General features: G+C 44.6%; 1 protein-coding gene across 5 annotated transcripts in view; it reads left to right on the top strand.

Moving 5' to 3' along the window:
* The window catches only part of dnm3a (dynamin 3a), a 42015-nt gene that overhangs the window by 15905 nt on the left and 9270 nt on the right, over nt 1–16840 (top strand). For 2 of the 5 annotated variants that reach the window (XM_061240332.1, XM_061240330.1), the window contains exons 11-17: nt 99–237; nt 585–671; nt 2067–2137; nt 2322–2373; nt 4002–4031; nt 5977–6090; nt 15040–15149. In XM_061240332.1, coding sequence (XP_061096316.1) covers nt 99–237; nt 585–671; nt 2067–2137; nt 2322–2373; nt 4002–4031; nt 5977–6090; nt 15040–15149 — 603 coding nt within the window. Of the gene's footprint in view, nt 1–98; nt 238–584; nt 672–2066; nt 2138–2321; nt 2374–4001; nt 4032–5976; nt 6091–12221; nt 13183–15039; nt 15150–16840 lie in introns of those variants that run through there. The other 3 variants (XM_061240333.1, XM_061240331.1, XM_061240334.1) reach the window with 3 other exon arrangements.

Genomic DNA, 16840 nt, shown 5'->3' with positions numbered 1-16840 from the left:
CTCACTCTTTCACCTTTGCCTTTCTCTTTCTCTCCTTTCTGCTACCCCTCCGCTTCCCTCTCTTTCCTTCCTCCCCTCCTCCTCTTTTTCCGGTCCAGGACAGGACTGTTCACACCTGATATGGCATTTGAGGCCATTGTGAAGAAGCAGATAGTGAAGCTGAAGGAGCCGTGTATCAAGTGTGTGGACATGGTCATCCAGGAGCTCATCAACACAGTACGCCAGTGCACCACCAAGGTACCTGCTGCCACCCACCCAAGGGAGACTCAGACAGAGGCAGTCCCTTCAAAGGGAATGGTCTGTTCCATAGCTCTCGGAAGCTACTTGGTCTTGGGTAAGGGAATAGAATTGTTCTGACGACCCGGGATTTGGATCATGCTGTCAGTATATCAAAGGCTAATATGCGAATTTTGAGTGAAAAGCAATGCTTTGTTTTGTGGAGCAATGCTGTTGTTATTATTTCGTTTAGTTATCCACATAAGCCTGTACGCCCTAAAACATGCAGTCTATAAGAAGGCCTGTCCTGTTGTTGTGTGTGGTATGCTAGGATCTGTCGCTGTGAGAGCTGTGCTGTATCATTACAGTTGGGGACTTTTCCGAGACTACGGGAGGAGACGGAGAGAATTGTGACCACACACATCCGGGACCGAGAGAGCCGGGCCAAAGACCAGGTTATACACCCACAGACATGCACACGTATACTTACAGTATGCTGACTGAGGCAGTGAGGCAAACAAACAGTGTTTCATACAAGCTAACAGTGGCTAGGTTCACCCTGGGATTTACAGATCACATGCATTTAAGAATATGTTATAAAAAAAATAAAATAACATAAAAATATGAGTTTTAACTTGTAGTTGTGATGTTGAATAGTAAATATGATCTTCAGCATCCATAGCAAAATTAGTTAGTTGAATAGAGTAAAATGTATTGGTTGCCAGTTGTATGTTGATAGTATATTTTGTGCTTAATAGTCTTTTAAATGAATTGCCAATATACAAAATTCATCATGAAAATATCCACCATGCTTAATAATCCTTGCCCAGTGGCAGCTTTTAATTGCGTCTCTTACATAAAGTGAAATAGCGAATATTCTTTCACTTGCAGTTGTCACAGCAACTGTCTTGCTGAGAAGATGAATAATTATGAATTATGTTATATTTCTCTCACATTGTCCTTGTTATTGCTTTTAAAGCCATTCCATTTCCTTACAACTGTCTCACAAGGCTGCTCCGGCCTTCAGAAAAATTATTCAAAATGCCCAATTTCAGTCAACTGCCGAGTTTAAAAAATCTATAAAAACCGATCTGCTGCCTTTTTTAGCTGTCAGTCTGTGTTGAACTAGCTTTGTGTTCTTAATTAGGAAAATCCATATGCTCTGGTGTGAACTTCATTTGGCTGTAAAGAAGAAAGACAACCTGGCAATATGTAGAAAGGCACAGATGTTCTGGGAATAGTCAGATTCTGTGTTTTCTGTTTTTTCTGGCTTGGGAAGTGGTCTCATTTGAATACGCACCAATCAAATGGATAGCACTTCAGCAATAGCTAAGTCCCTGTGAAAATGGCAGGCATAATCTTCACATTCTTCTTCTAATAATCTTTAGTGTGTCTTTTACTGAGGACAGCCACCAATACCCTTCTTCCAGTGAACACCCACGTTACACCAAGTTCACATTTATTGCGATTAGGTGAAAGGGCAAAATGAACTGTAAATATCAATGGCTTGGATCCAGCATGTTATTGTTGATATATTGGGTTGAAGCAGTAAAATGAACTCTAACGGTCTGTGGTTTGGTCCAACATGTTTTTGTTTATGTTTGGGGTGAAGGGGTAAAATGAACTGAAAATGTCTGTTACTCCAACAGGTTGTTATTGTTGATATTTGGCTATTAATCAACAGTTTTTGTTTCATGACCCTATAACCGTAAATTATCAAGTGTTAGACAGTCCTTAAAGGTGAAATGACATCCCTATTTAGTATGCCTGCACTCAGTATGCACATGCTCAAGCAAAATACAGACAGAGAGTGGCTCTCCTACTGTATCTGTCGGTTTCTGTCTTTGCAGGTTTTGTTGGTAATTGATGTCCAGCTCTCCTACATCAATACAAACCATGAAGACTTTATTGGTTTCGCAAAGTGAGTATTAAAACCATACGTGTTCCGTAGCTACTTATTCATGTGATGTTGTGTACGCCGCCCACCATAAGCATCACTTAAGGTTTGCATTGTTTTCAGTCGGCATTGAAGTGAAAATATCAGTCAAAATGCATTTTCTGCACACCTGTAAGTTGAGTTTGCAAAGCCTTTCTATCTCCCACAGTGCTCAACAGAGAAGCAGTCAGATGACGAAGAAGAGCTCTGCAGGAAACCAGGTGAGTAACTCTCTGAACGAGTCCCTACCGAGTCTGAGAAGCCGCTGGGGGTCGTGGTGGGATGTGGTCAGAAGCTCGGCTGTTCGTGTCCGTCTGCTTTGATTTCATTTTTTGCTTATGCTTTCTATATTTGGTGGATGCACATGCTCGATTTTGTAATTATCTTGTGTGTTTTTATTTCAGTTTGTTCGTTTTGTTTCTGTTAAAATTCATTAACAGCAGCCCTTTTTGTGTTGTGTTTGTTTTGTCTGTTTCTTTCTTTGTTTTGTCTCCCTGTGTTTTTTTTTTTTTGTTAAAACCTTGCTCTGCTTGTTTGTGTGTTTAACATGCCCCTCACCTGGAATGTGCCCCCATGCATCTCTGTTAAACTGTCCCCTGCACCCCTGCCTCCGCTTGTCCCTTATTGCACTTCTGTGAGCAGCCCTGCCACACTGCCTGTCCTGCTAGGGGGGTCTGGTAAGTAATCTTGGTTTGGGGTTCAGGGTTGGTGGAGAGCTGGGGGCAAAGTTGGCTGATATGGTTTGCTGTGATATAGGGCTGGAGGATATGGCAATAATTATCATGTTCATTTTTACAGGGTATTGATTTCTGCACTGTAGAACTCCTATGTGAATTATTAGGTCTATTGTTTAAATAGTAAAGTACAAAAGAATCCGTCGCCATGGGGCTGTATGGATGTGTGTAGCCCATAAAATAATGCCAAACATAAGCTGTGCAATAAGTCAGTGCATTGGTTCATATTTGTATTTACTTTTTAAATAAATGTTTTTATTTTTGTGCACTAACCTTTAAAAATTTTTGCAAAGTTCTCCATTTTTTAATATGGTTTTAGCAAGTTATTATTAAGGTGCCTGTCGAGTTATTATTACACATTTTTGTAAACTTTTGGGTTTTCCAGTATTAAATATAGTTTAATACTGTTAAATATTTTAAAAAATCACTTTTTTTGTTTTGTATCATAATAACTAGGCTGGTGCATATGCTTGATTTGAAGGTTTCAACAAAACTATTGAGACCACTAACAATGAACCCCCATTTGTTTTGTCTATTCCCCAGTCTCCTGAATTAGATGTTACAAAATGTGTGCCTCCCAGAAAATATTGTATTAAAAACATTTATATCACAGCATATTGTAGCTGGCTGAAAACTTTATTGTAATATTAATATTTAAAGGCAATTTTGCTCACCCCTGCTGTGATGTATTTGCTACAGCATGTCCACTACAATATTGATGATGCATCATTGCTCAGTAAATGTGGCTGGATTACTGTGTATGGTGAAATGGGTGTTGAAACAAATTGTTTTGTCTCTTCCAGTCTAATTACATGATATTTTTTGGTTTTAATAAGCGTGAAATGCAATAGCTTGCATGGACAACTGTGATGCTTTTTGTACAAATCTGGCACACAAAAGTCTTATCACTCGCTGTACCCAAAGGTGGTGATTTTATTTACAGGATAGTCTTGTTTAACCACAATCTCAGACACCTCACACAGCTGCAATGGGCCCAGTGGAGGTGTAGCTGGATGGTGACGCATGTGCGTCCTCATGGTTGGGCCAGAGGATCCGCCCGTGTGCCTTGTCTTAATGCCCTATTTTATTCTCTCCCTTCTCTACTGATGTTTCAGGGCGCAGCACCTCCACCCTCCAGCCAAATTGTACGAGCCCAGTTTCTGTAAGCCTTACTGCTGCTATCCATTATAACTCCCTGTGTGTGGGGGCTGGCTGGGACACTAACACTGTCACCACCTTCACATTACTTCTGTCCCCACTACACTGTGCTGCACACAACACGTGAGCCGCAATGGATTCTGGCTGCCGTACTTAACCACCTGAATGACCCACATGCGTAAATACCCACATGGAGTGGGCTTTTTGTGATTATTGCTTTATGTGAGCAAACATAATCAAATATATGCACATGTTAAATAATGAGAAGAACCAGAACTAAACTGGTAAAGTCTTCTCAAAACATATAATTTCAGTCTCTCCCTCTCTCTCTCAAAAACGTTTTGTACTTCATGGGCAATTACTATGTGAAACCAAATCTCTGTTTAACGCCTTTGTTTGGAGTTTGATTCGCTGAGCAGAAATTATGATAGCAGAAATGAACAAAAGCTGATTCATATGGCATTTGGGTGGCTGTATCAGTTTTAATCCAGATGCGCACTCTGATGTCACTGATATCACCAAGCCCCTACATCTCTACTCTGAGTCTCTTCGGCTCCTACTAACCTCACCCTAACCCCCACCCCACCACAGCTGTGCTTGTGCTGGTCTGTGGGGCTGCAGCCCTTTGGCGAGGTAGTCAGCCTGCGCACTGACCTGAGGTCAGATAGCTTTAGCAGGCCTGGGTCGCCAGATCAGGCCGACAGATGAGAGTGTGAATAAGGGGGCGGCCTGTCTGTTTGGGTGTGGTGAGGCAGGGACAAAATGGCACTCATACTATGAACCCAGACCGGACACAACCCCAGCTGTATGTTCACTGACTAATCAATCTGGAGAGCACAGGTCCTGAGCAACTCACAGGAGGGGGAACGTTCAGCTCAATGTTCAACCCAAGACCTTCCCCAGTGCCTGTATCTTCTGTATACCTGGAAGCTGATTTCCACTGTTCTTACTGTGTAATATTATAATATTATCCAGAGGTTGGTAGAGCACAGTCTTGCATGTAGTTGGCACCATACCTGTGTGAAGCCCAACTTCAGGCTGTGTGAGGGAGAGTGAGTCTGTACCAGGGTCCTGACCATGCCTGGGTGAAGGCCATCTTCAGGCTGTGTGTGGGAGAGTGAGTCTGTACCAGGGCTCCCAGTGGCATGGCTGTTTCAGTCATGAGTTGGCGGGCGGTGCGGTAGTCTGCTGCAGCCCTGCTCAGTGGGCAGTGAGTCATCAGTGTGCGAGGATCTGCTCTGTGTTTGTGTGAAGCAGGATGTTTGGGTCACCTCTACCCTGTCCCCGTGTCCACCAGCCCTCCGCTTCCTCCCGTCCCTCTCCTCCCCCTGTCTTTTCTCTCATCCCCCGCCCGCGGGTCTTTTTTAGTCATTGTTCCCTCGTTTCCTTCCACTGTCCCCTTTCCCCTCTTCCTGCATTTCCTCACTGACAGCTCCATCTCCCCACTCCACCATTACTCTCTCCTTCCCTCTCTATTTCCCGATTTCTCCCAACAGGGAGTGTGTATGTGTGCAAGTGTTGAGCACTGGTATGAAGTCAAGGGAATTGGGATGTTCAGAATAATTTCATGATTTAGTACATTTTATGATTATGTTTCTGCTCCTGTTTGGGTGAAGAGTGGACATGGAGTGGAAACATCCTGATTATGAATCAATTTTCATCAGAAGTGAATTTAAGAAGAATAATCCACTTACTAACAGTTATTGTCATTATTATTTTAGAATTATTTTGTGTATTTCAGGTTATGTGCTTTATGATGATCTTTGTTTTTTGTCTTGGCAGCACAAGTCTTCAAACCTTCACATAAACACCCAATTATGTTTACAGTAACATAGAATCTGCCGGACCAACCTCCAGAAGCCTTGACCCCTGTGTTATCCCCCAAACCCCCACCCCCCAACTCTGACCCCTGACCTTTGAACCTCCTCACAGGTTATACGCAAGGGCTGGTTGACCATCAACAACATTGGCATCATGAAGGGAGGGGCCAAGGACTATTGGTTTGTGCTGACTGCGGAGAGTCTGTCCTGGTTCAGAGATGATGAGGTGAGGATTAGGGTTAGGGTCCTGCATTCTGTCCATTTACAACCATTACAATCTTACCATGACTGTGTCTTCTCTGTTTGTGGTGTCCCTTAGTTATTATGTTACATCTGCTTTTACCCTGCAAAAAAAGTGGAAGGAAATCTTTGAATTCATAATTTGCTTTGGTTTTTATATGTAAATGATGTTGATTTTGCCATCGTCTGCCGCATTTTTGGAAGGGATTGGATTTGGAAGGGCGTTCAGAGTGGCGCATTTATTCGTTGCGATGCAGTCCACTCTAACCACCCCCTCCACTGTGAGCACAACTACGCATTCCTTCTGCGGAGAAAAAAAAAAACCACTGCTCACCACTCTTCTGAGCAACATGGAATTTTATTGAGTAAATAGTGAGCCGGGGGCGTAAATGGTGTAAATGTCTGCAGCTCTCAGGGCCAGGCTAACGTGAGGAGCCAGAGCTCGAGCAGGGGAGAGAGACGGGGGTGACTGTACATGGAGAGCGTTACGCGGCGGGGCAAAACTCAGCGCTCTCAGCGCTGCCAGTCCAGCTGGAGGACAGGATGTTCCAACATCTGTGTAAAATGCGCCACACAGTGCGCCGGTGGCCGGTGGCGGAGCGGCCCGGTGGAGGCCGTGGTTGCTGGTCTTCGGTCGAAGGGTGGCACTGCTCCCGTTCGCCTGGCGGGCTGCCGTCTGTCTGCCTGTCTGTGCCTGCTGTACAGGTGCAGGAAGTTCTGCACAGCAAGTGTAGACAGGCAGACACACGACAACTCCCGTGGCCCGTAGCGACGCAGAGTGGCGCGGTCACACGTCAGCAGGGCGGGGCCTCGCGCTCGGAGGCCGCTCCGACGCGCGTTAAACCACGCTGTCGCGTGCGCGAACATTGAGAGCACATACACACACAGGACACGTGCGCTTGAGGTCTTTGCCGTTCTCTGCGTGCTGGTGTTCACGCTCTCACACACATGGGCCCAGGCTGCATTCCTGCGTGAGGCGCTGTACATCACGCCGGCTGAATGGGACGTTTATTACCGCGGGGATTCCAGCGCACCAGTAGACTCTCACAGGCTCACTCAGTCATCTCGGCCTGTCTCAGAAGTGTCAGCTGTGTCAGTTAGTACCCCCTTCTCTCTCTCTCTCTCTCTCTCTCTTTAATGAGGCTGGGTAAGGGAGGACGGGTGAGAGACTGACCAGTCACGGTGAGGGTCAAGTGTGTTCTAATGAAGCTGCTTGTTTTCACCCCACAGAAATGTTCTTTTGAGTTCGGATATGAATGCGGAGGTGCTACTGAAACGTTTCAAAAGCCACTTGACGTGCTCACAAGTAATCGTAGCACTTCAGAGATGTATAACCTCTCTTCTGCTGTGCGGGGTCTCATTTAGGGGGCACATGCTCTTTTCATAATCAAGAGGACCAGTAAGCCTGCTTAGCCTACTGAAGAGGCCACTGCTTAGCACCTGGGGGTCTTCAAATTTGTACCCCCTCCTCCCTTTCTAACTCTGGGAGTCTCATATATCAACTGCTATTCCTATTCCCCCTCTCTTTCTCTCCATCGCTCTCCACCCTCTAGCCCCCGGCCGCCCCCCTTCCCCTCCATTGAGAGTACAGGCATTTGGATGGGCTCACTCTGACACAGCTGGAACTTGCCCAAGCCAAACTAGCACACACACACACATACACTCACACACCACGTATACGCACACGCACACACTAACTCAAAAAGTAGCCTACGCAGACACGCATCTCCCTGCTTGTGTGATTCATTGCCCATATTGCATGCAGTCACCCACTCGGTTACATAAGGTACAAATGACATGGACAAATGGAGCTACAGTGCATTGTTTCATGTGTACCATCTCCCAGCATACATCATCTGATTCAGCACTTGCAATCTGAAGCACAGCCTAAAAGAATGTCTGCTGATCCTGATTTAGCGTTGTCCTTAATCGGGTCTCAGTTTTCGACCAAATTCATTGCATTCTTACTGGCTTACCAATTAGCACGGTAGATTCCCTGCGAGACTATTGGTGCACTAGCATTCGGTCTGCGGATCCATTACTAATTTAGCTATTTGTTCTTTGTGGAGTTTTGTGCAATTGGTAGACGTGATTATTGCTGCCATTATCACAGTTTAATGGTACAACTACTTTCAAATGATACTCAGCGTACGATGTGTTTGCACTGAGCGGTGTCATTGTGTGCTTCTGTAGGCGTCTTTTAGCATCTCAGAAACCTGCCAAACCAAACCCTCCTTCCAACGGTCTCTCAACTGTCTTTCTCCCAACTCCTACAACTTCTCTTTCCTCCGCCTCCTCGTTTCTACCCCCACCTCCATCCACCCCCCTTTCTCTCTCTCTCTCTCTCTCTCCCTCTCTCTCTCTCTTGCTTTCTCTCTCTCTCCCTCTCTCTCTCTTTCTCTCTCTCTCTCTCTCTGAGCCATTGGCAGTCTCCCTGGGACTGCACACATTCCTGGCTGGAAAATCGTAAGGCTTTGTCCAAACACCAGCTTCCAAGAGCCTGTGAAGAGAAATCCCACATCTCATGGATATTTCCACACATGTCCCCCCCCCCCCCCCCGCCCCCGCTCCTTGTCCCCCATCCCCATCCCCCAACCCCCATTCCCTTCACCCTACAACCGATCACCTAGCCAGGCTCTAGGACCCCTCTCCTCGTTCTCTCTTCAAAGTCATTACACTTGCACACAGCTTACGTTCACACATTAGTGTGGTCTAACTCTCATTACGATGAATTATGTATGTACTGTTGACCTGCACATAAAACTGCATCTGCATGAAATACAAAATGGCATCCGTGCTATGAGTCATGCATAATTTGGACTCATGCAAAGTGTGATGAAACAGATTGCACGCATACACACACTAACATGTAAATGTAATTCACATAATCATTCACAGCTGCACTCTTTTCACAGTGCAACACATTTGTATGTATGCACAAAATGAGAACACAGCCTTTTACCAAGGCCTGGCTGGCTTCTTAGTTTCAGTTAATTGTTTAGATCTCAACAGATGTAAATTGATGCTGAGTAGGTACACATTTATTATTTATGTATCATTTATAAAGAAACTACCTGCTTAACATTTAATTTTTTCAGCATTCGAATGCAAATAATTGCAAACCACAAAAAAGCAAAGGAATTTACTTCAGCAGTTTCCTCAACAGAGTGCTAATGCACAGAATCTCTGGCTGGGCGGAAAGTTAGGAATGGGATTTCACCCGTAAAAAATATACTGAGCTCGTAGTTTCCGAAAAGGTTTGATTGCCTTTGTGTAAAGGGTCTGCACGGTCTATACTTCGCATGTGCTCTCATTTACTGTCCCTCACAGTCACCTCTTCTCCTCAGTGGTACAGTGGACATCAGGCCTTACAGCCTGTCGCTTGTCACATACAGCAAACACAAATGTTAGAGCTCAAAAGACACGGAGGAAGACTGGGAGGAAGAGAGAGAGAGAAAGAGAGAGCGAGCGCTGGAGACAGGCGGAAAAATGTGCTGAGAACTAACCAGCGGAGAGAGTTGGGTTCATCTGGTCTCCCGTTTGTGTCAATGCGGATGAGGTCTTTCCTTGCACAGTCTAACCAATGTGCAGACTACTGTACACCAGTATCATCCTGAACAGGTAGTCTGAACACTGGGATGACGGAGCAGGAGGCTTTCTCTTCCCTCTTCTCTGTCATTCCAAAGTTTCGGCGAGGGGGAGAAAGAGCCAGCGTCGCTCCCGTCCCCGTCTCAGAAACGGAGAGGGAGAGACACCCCCGTTAGGCGTCCCCCTCCGTGTCCCCGTGTCCTCACCCTGTCCCGCGTGCGGTCCGCTCCCAGTCCGCTCCTCTGGCTGTCCGTCCCAGGGCTGCGGCCGGCGGAATATCCAGCCTTGACGTGGCACATTCGCTCAGACAACTGGGGAATCTGGCAGTGCATTTAGGGAAGGGATATTAAAAAAAGTGCAAGAGACGGAGAGAGGGAGGGACCAGGTGGCCATATATGGGTTGACGCGACCCTTGGGAAAAGAACGTGGAGTGATCTGTAGTTCCTCTCTCCCTCTGTCTTTCGCCTTTCTCTATCTCTTTTCTCCCCATCTATTCCTCTCTGTCAGAACATACCTCTTTCATGGGTCCTGTCCTCTGCTTTTTTCTCCGTCTTCCCCCATCTTCCCTCTGCTCTGGCTTCTCTCTCCCCTTTCCATTTCTTGCTCTCCCACTCTCCCTCTTCCTCTCCCTCTCTCTCTGGGCACTAAAGCGGTACCAGATGTTGCAGACTTAACGCCAGGCAGTCATTTCATCTTTTTTTTTTTTCTCTCAAAACTCAGGCAGGAAGTGGGCCCCTCTGGAATGGAAAGAAAAAAAGAAAAAAGTTGAAGAAAGAAACTGAGAGAGAGGGGGGCACACAGAGTTTGCAGAGCGATTGGACCACGTTGTGTCCAGTTGTAATGGACATGTAAACTATTGAGACTAACGGACACTGACCCTGCCCAGACTTTGCAGTGCACTCACAGTCTCAGCTAAACAGCCGGACGGTTTGACTTACGGACAAATGCGACTGTTTTCTGTTCTTCCCTCTTTCTTTCTCTTTCTGTTTTTCATCTCATCCCTTTCCCAATTCAGACAATGTCACTCTGTGTCACTCTTTCTACCTCGCTGTTCCTTTCCCCCCTCACAATCTGTACTGACCCATCCAGAGGCTTTCTTCCATGATTTGTGCTGTAACTGAAACCATTTCCTGAGACCGAAGCCCCTCTGGAAGGGAGAACGGGGGGGAGCTGGGTGGAGGAGAGGGGGTGGACTTTTTTTTTCTTTTGGAGAAATGTTGTGTTTCAGAGCTTGAGCCTGAGTAATGACTTCCACATGTGGGCCCTTCCTCCCTCTCTCCTTCTCTCCTTCTTTCCTTTTCCCGCTTCACTCCTCCTGTGTCCCTGCTTGCTCTCTCAGACTCTCTCCCCAGCCTCCTTCATGAGGTTCTTTCCTGCAGGTGGAGGTTCTCCACGCCTTGCTTCATTTCACGATGGCCACATTGTGTTAGCCACGGCAGGGCATTCAGTGCTAGCGGTGTCCTACATTTGTGTGGCGCAACCACTGCCAGTGAACTTTATGAGGTCTAAAAATGAGGACTTTGAGAGATGCCTGTCCCTCTGGCTTCAGTTTGGCAACTTCTGATGTGGATCGTTCCTGTCACTTTATGTATGATCTCATTTTGTAGTGCTGTTGTTAATGCTGCCCTGAAAAGCCGGTGTATTGAGTGTCTACATTTCATGCGACTCGTGTCACTAAACGAGTCAAACTAAACCAAGTGGCAGTGCCACAATTCTTCAGCCATCTTTCTCACATACATAGCTCTCTGCAGAGATAATTCTTCCCTCTCTCCCTCTTAATCTCTGCGTGTTCAGTTACTCTCTGGATTGCCCTCTCTCTCTTTCCCTCTCCCCTCCTATTGCCCTCAGCCTCTTCTGGTGTCTTTCGTCCTGCCTCAGACATAGCCCAGCTGTCAGTGACACCCAGGTTTTCCCACGTTCCAACCCTTCCAGGATGACATAACGCCCCGTATAGCAGCCTAGTGTTGGCGGGAGAACTCTAACAGTGAGGAGAGCGACAGAAGTTCTCGTAGTGTGAGGAGATGGAAAGCCCCATAATTACCGGACCTCTTTGGATCCTTCCTGAGTGCACTAATTCCCTCCGGTGTTTTGTTGTTCAGTTGTCGGTTGTTTGCTCATTAATAGTTTAGTTAGCAGATTGAATAAATGGCAATTAGATGCTGCTAATAGAAAACCTCAAGGGTGGTGGGCTATTAGGTGGTTTATCTTGTTAAGCCCTTGCATTAGGACATGGATGGGGCCCCATGGCCTTACAACTACTTTGTCTTACTGCTACTACTAGTTGTATGCTGTGCTGTAGCTGTCACACTTTAGAAACTTGCCTATGACTATATCACTTCCATTTTTTCATCTCAATCAAGTTATTTCTTGAAAATAAATTTGGCACCCAATGTGGGGCTCCCGCCCAAATTTGGAATGACCAACTGTGCAGCCACAGCTGTGTGTATGTGCTAACCTCGCCTCCAAAGACAAACGCGGTTCTCCTCCAAAACATGTGGTGTCATTAGTCTGCTTCTTTTCACACCACAGGTTACACCTAAGCTTGCATAGACCGGAGTGGGATTTCATACGTGCCTTTAGCATGCAGCCCACAGGCACTCGAGTGACCAGCGGAGGTTGTTAAGTAGCCATGAAATGCGGACTCGTAACTGACTGAACCCTCCCATGGCCTGGGTGGTGCAACCAGCAATGGCACCTCACCCTATGGAGCTACTGGTTCGGGCGGGGCGGCCTGAAGCGTAGTGGTTAAGGTAAATGACTGGGACACGCAAGGTCGGTTGTTCTAATCCCGGTGTACCCACAATAAGAGCCGCACAGCCGTTGAGGATTGTCTCCTGCTTAGTCTAATCAACTGTGCATCGCTCTGGATAAGAGCCTCAGCCAAATGCCAATAATGTAATGTACTGCTCACAGTCAGCACTGGCATGGTCCAGCCAGCAGTCCCACTCAATCAAGTTCTTGTGTTGCGTGTGGTTAAGGACATTACAAAAGTAGTCCAGCTGTAATAATAGTTGTTAAGCTGTAATAATAGTTGTTAACAAAAATTCATGAAATCCCATTTATACATAATTTTCTCCCATTTCACTGGGGATGCTAACCGAGAAATTGCTGTTGAAGCAGTTTTGCTGGCTGGATTGCCAATGCTAGCTAAGCACAGTTGATTAGAGTAGTTTTACATATTATCATGTACATAAAATAATTAATTCATGTGAATGTTTCTACAAAATCCATGAATACATTCTGAGCTGAAATGCACTTTAGGCACTTTAAACTTTTTAAATGATAAATGTGATATTTTGGGTGCTGCCTGACAGTGAGTCAGTTCCTGAGGTGTCCATAATGCAGCACTCCACTGCTTTTGGGATTTTAATGCAGGTTCTGCGGTTCCTAATCTTTTCAGAGCATACCCTTACTAAGATTGATGATTTACACATTAGTCATGCCTACTCTCTCTATTCAAATAAATCCGTTTTAATGTTCACTGCAATAAGTGTGCCTTCATTTATTGGCTAGTTCATTTAATCTCTTTCGTCTTTAGACAGGTTATTTTTGACCACCATTCAGACATTCCACTTTATTCACCAATTCAGTTTAGCAAGCTGTCAAGTTAATTCAAGCTAGTATTAGCCATTCATTTGCTAAAATTGTGATAAAGTATGTGCATATCAATCACATAAGCATGATTAATTGGGAATACTGGCCAACTTTTTATGGGTCATTAGAAAATCTTTTATTTTCATATATTCATATTTTTCTACCTATTTGAGAGGCCAAAGGTATTAGGCTGTTTGCACAAAATCAGTTGTATTTGCCACTGTCATAAAAAAAGTCACATACCTTTTTGTTCAAGACCATTCTGTAATTTTGCCGAATCTGGAGCCATTTAAGGACAATATTTGGTGTGGAATTAGTAATTAGAGTGTAGTTCTAATTTCTCACATTTGTATGCCTGTATAATCAGCAGATATTGGCTGCTTGGTGAAGCATTGGTATCGTTATGGACCTTGAGAAATGCGTCTGGGTTGAGCTGTGGTGTTGACTGGCCGACAGCCCCATAGTGTGCTCGAGGCTCAGGGACGGGAGGGGTCAGTCAGCTGACAGCTTCTCATCGTGCCCCAGTGACCCCTGCTGGTCCATCGTGCGTCTGAATGTCTGTCTCTCCAGCTGCACACGGAGCGTCTTCCTCACATTTCACATTTCTGCAGAGACCACAAACTTGTCTGCGCTGTCACGCTTGGTGAGCATGATAGGAATTCCACATTTGGGAGGAAAAGGAGAATACGCGAGAAAAAAACAAAATAAATCAGGTGGTTTTTGGTGGTGTCTCCTTGATGTTCTTCACAAGTTGATATGTGACTGCTGTGCCACGTGTCTAATTTGTATTAGAAAGTATTATAAAGTTAGTTGGATTAGCCACTGTCATGAAAAAGTCACATACCTTTTTGTTCCAATTTGTCTAATAGCAATGACATCTTTCAACTCGTGGATGTCATTTTGCAGAATCTGGAGCCATTTAAATACAATATTCGGTGTAAAATAAAAAATTAAGAGTGTAGTTCTAATTTCTAACATATGCCTGTATAATCAGCAGATATTTGCGGATTGGTTAAACAATGGTATCTTTATGGACCTTGAACAAGGTGGGTTGAGCCACTTATTTCAAGGGACTTCTTGGTTAAATAGAAATTGAATAAAAAAATATATACAGTGGGCTCCAGAATTATAATTATTTAACAGATGCTTTTATCCAAAATGATGTCGAAAACCGTGCATATCAAGGTCATACAACAAATGATGACAGGTCTTTCCCTAAAATGTGTGATAAGGTTGGAGAACACATCTGGAGGGATTTTTGACAATTCCTCCATGCAGAACTTTACAGGATCCTTGGGTTTGTACTTGTGGGCTCCCCTCTTCAGTTCAGACCACAGGGCTTTGATGGGATTTATGGCTGGCTGTTGCAGAACATGGATGTTGTTTTCACTTAATCATTTCTGTGTGGATTTTGATGTATGTTTGGAGTCATTGTCTTGCAATTCTTAAACTGTAATCCATGGTTTGTTTATGGCCTCTCTCACCATTTTCCTCACCCTCCGTTGGGACAGTGTGCACTTGTGTCCTCTTCCTGGCAAGTTTGCAACCATTTCATACGTTTCACATTTTTTATTATTGCCCTTACAACGCTAAGCGGTTATGTAATTTTTTGCACCCATAACCAGACTTGTGACAGTCAATTACCATCTGTCTCATCTGGAATTCACAGTTCTTTGGCTTTGGCTTTGGCTAACATATAAACTATTATCTGTGTCGGCTTCATCATTAACGGTAATTTCCCTGATGTCCTCAGGAGAAGGAGAAGAAGTACATGCTGCCGCTGGACAACCTGAAAGTTCGAGATGTGGAGAAGAGTTTTATGTCCAGCAAGCACATATTTGCTATCTTCAACACTGAGCAGAGGTCAGACGTCAAGTTTCTGATGTGTGAATGTACTGCAATTGGAATTGGTTGGTGGATTTTGCTTTTAGATCAAAAGGGGAAGAGGAGATTCCCAGTGAGCAGCTGGTTGAGAGTTTCCAGGATTTTCATGGCCTAGGGTTCCATAACACACACACATACACACACTCATGCACACACACCTCCTGAGGGAGTAACTTTCGGTTTGGGTTTGGTCTTTTTACTTGACGTGAGGTTTGGGTAGCATGAGAGCCTGTATCTTACGCCAAAAATGTGAGATTTGGTATTTAATTCAATAGCCTGTCAAATGCAACATGGCATATTAACTCAAAATATTACTGCACACATGAGCTATGAAACAAAAGCGTAAAACCATTATATGATTCACACCCAAATTTGCTGATCACAAAGCTACTGCAGTGAGTAAAAGGCTGGACTCTAGACGTCTAGAGGGGTGGAAATCTAGGTTGAGAAACATTTTGACATCAATGGACCTGGTTAACCCCAATACAGCTCAGGTTTCACCCAGATATAGCCTGGCTACATCTTAGTCGGCTAGAAAACTTTAACTTTTCAGCCAAATGTAAACAGGGTTTCACCTGAACGCCTAGACAGTGGTTCACTGACTTTACAGGGCAGAAATGTTCACTGGGATAAGAAAGCGAATTTAGAAGCGTTTTGGCGAGGCTATTGACATAACATTAAAATGTTTACAAGGCCTTGTGTAACCTTGTGTAACCTTGTGTAACACTCTCACCTGAAATAATGGAAGTTTGAAACCTGTGAGGTGTAATACCCTGCTGCGTAGGTATAATAAATGCGCTAAATTCAGTTAATCTCTTACACGTACTTGATAGTGGTTGAACAAATTGTTTCACAGTGGTGCAAGTGAAAGAACAGAGAGGCACACCACCACTGTTACATTCTTTGGGGAGAATCATGTATCTAGTCACTCAGTCATGAAAAAATATAGTGAATCTGAGCTATTTCAGTGTAGCTATATGGAGCTTTCTTTCCTGGGAGTCAGAGAACATGTATGTGAAAGATGTCAAAAGTTTGGCTGGACTTGGGGTTGGTACAGGATGTTTTTTTAAACTGGAAACTAAAATCCCTTTCTCAGCATCAGTGGCTCACCTGCGATTTTAACCCAGAACTTTGAGGACCAGATGCAGGGCTCATGTCACCCTTATGAAAATCTAGCTCTGCAAACAAAAAATTGACACCACAATTTTACCACAATCTCCATGTAAGGTTTAAAGATAGTCACTGTCAGTTGGAGCTGCCCGCTCATATACACTCAGTGAGCAATTTAATAGTTAGACCTGTACACCAGCTTGTTAATGCAAATATTTAATCAGCCAATCATGTGGCAGCAACTAATTGCAAAACAAAAAGGAGTCATGGTCAAGCTGTTGTTCCCCAGAATGGGGAAGAAATGTGATCTATGTGACTTTGAACTTGGAATTGGATTGTTGGTGCCAGACTGGGTGGTTTGATCTCAGAAACTGCTGATCTCCTATGATTTTCATGCACAACAGTCTCTAGAGTTTGCAGAGAATTGTGCAAAAAACTAAAAACATCCAGGGAGCAGCAGTTCTGCGGGCAAAAAAATGCTGTTAATGACAGAGGTCAGAGGAGAGGGGCCAGACTGGTTGAAGCTGATAAGAAGGTGACAGGAATGCAAATAACCACAC

The sequence above is a fragment of the Conger conger genome, chromosome 4 (genome assembly GCF_963514075.1).
Source record: "Conger conger chromosome 4, fConCon1.1, whole genome shotgun sequence".
In the NCBI taxonomy this organism is placed as follows: Eukaryota; Metazoa; Chordata; class Actinopteri; order Anguilliformes; family Congridae; genus Conger; species Conger conger.
The sequence above is the reverse complement of the archived record's forward strand: the minus strand, read 5'-3'. Positions and strand labels throughout refer to the sequence as shown.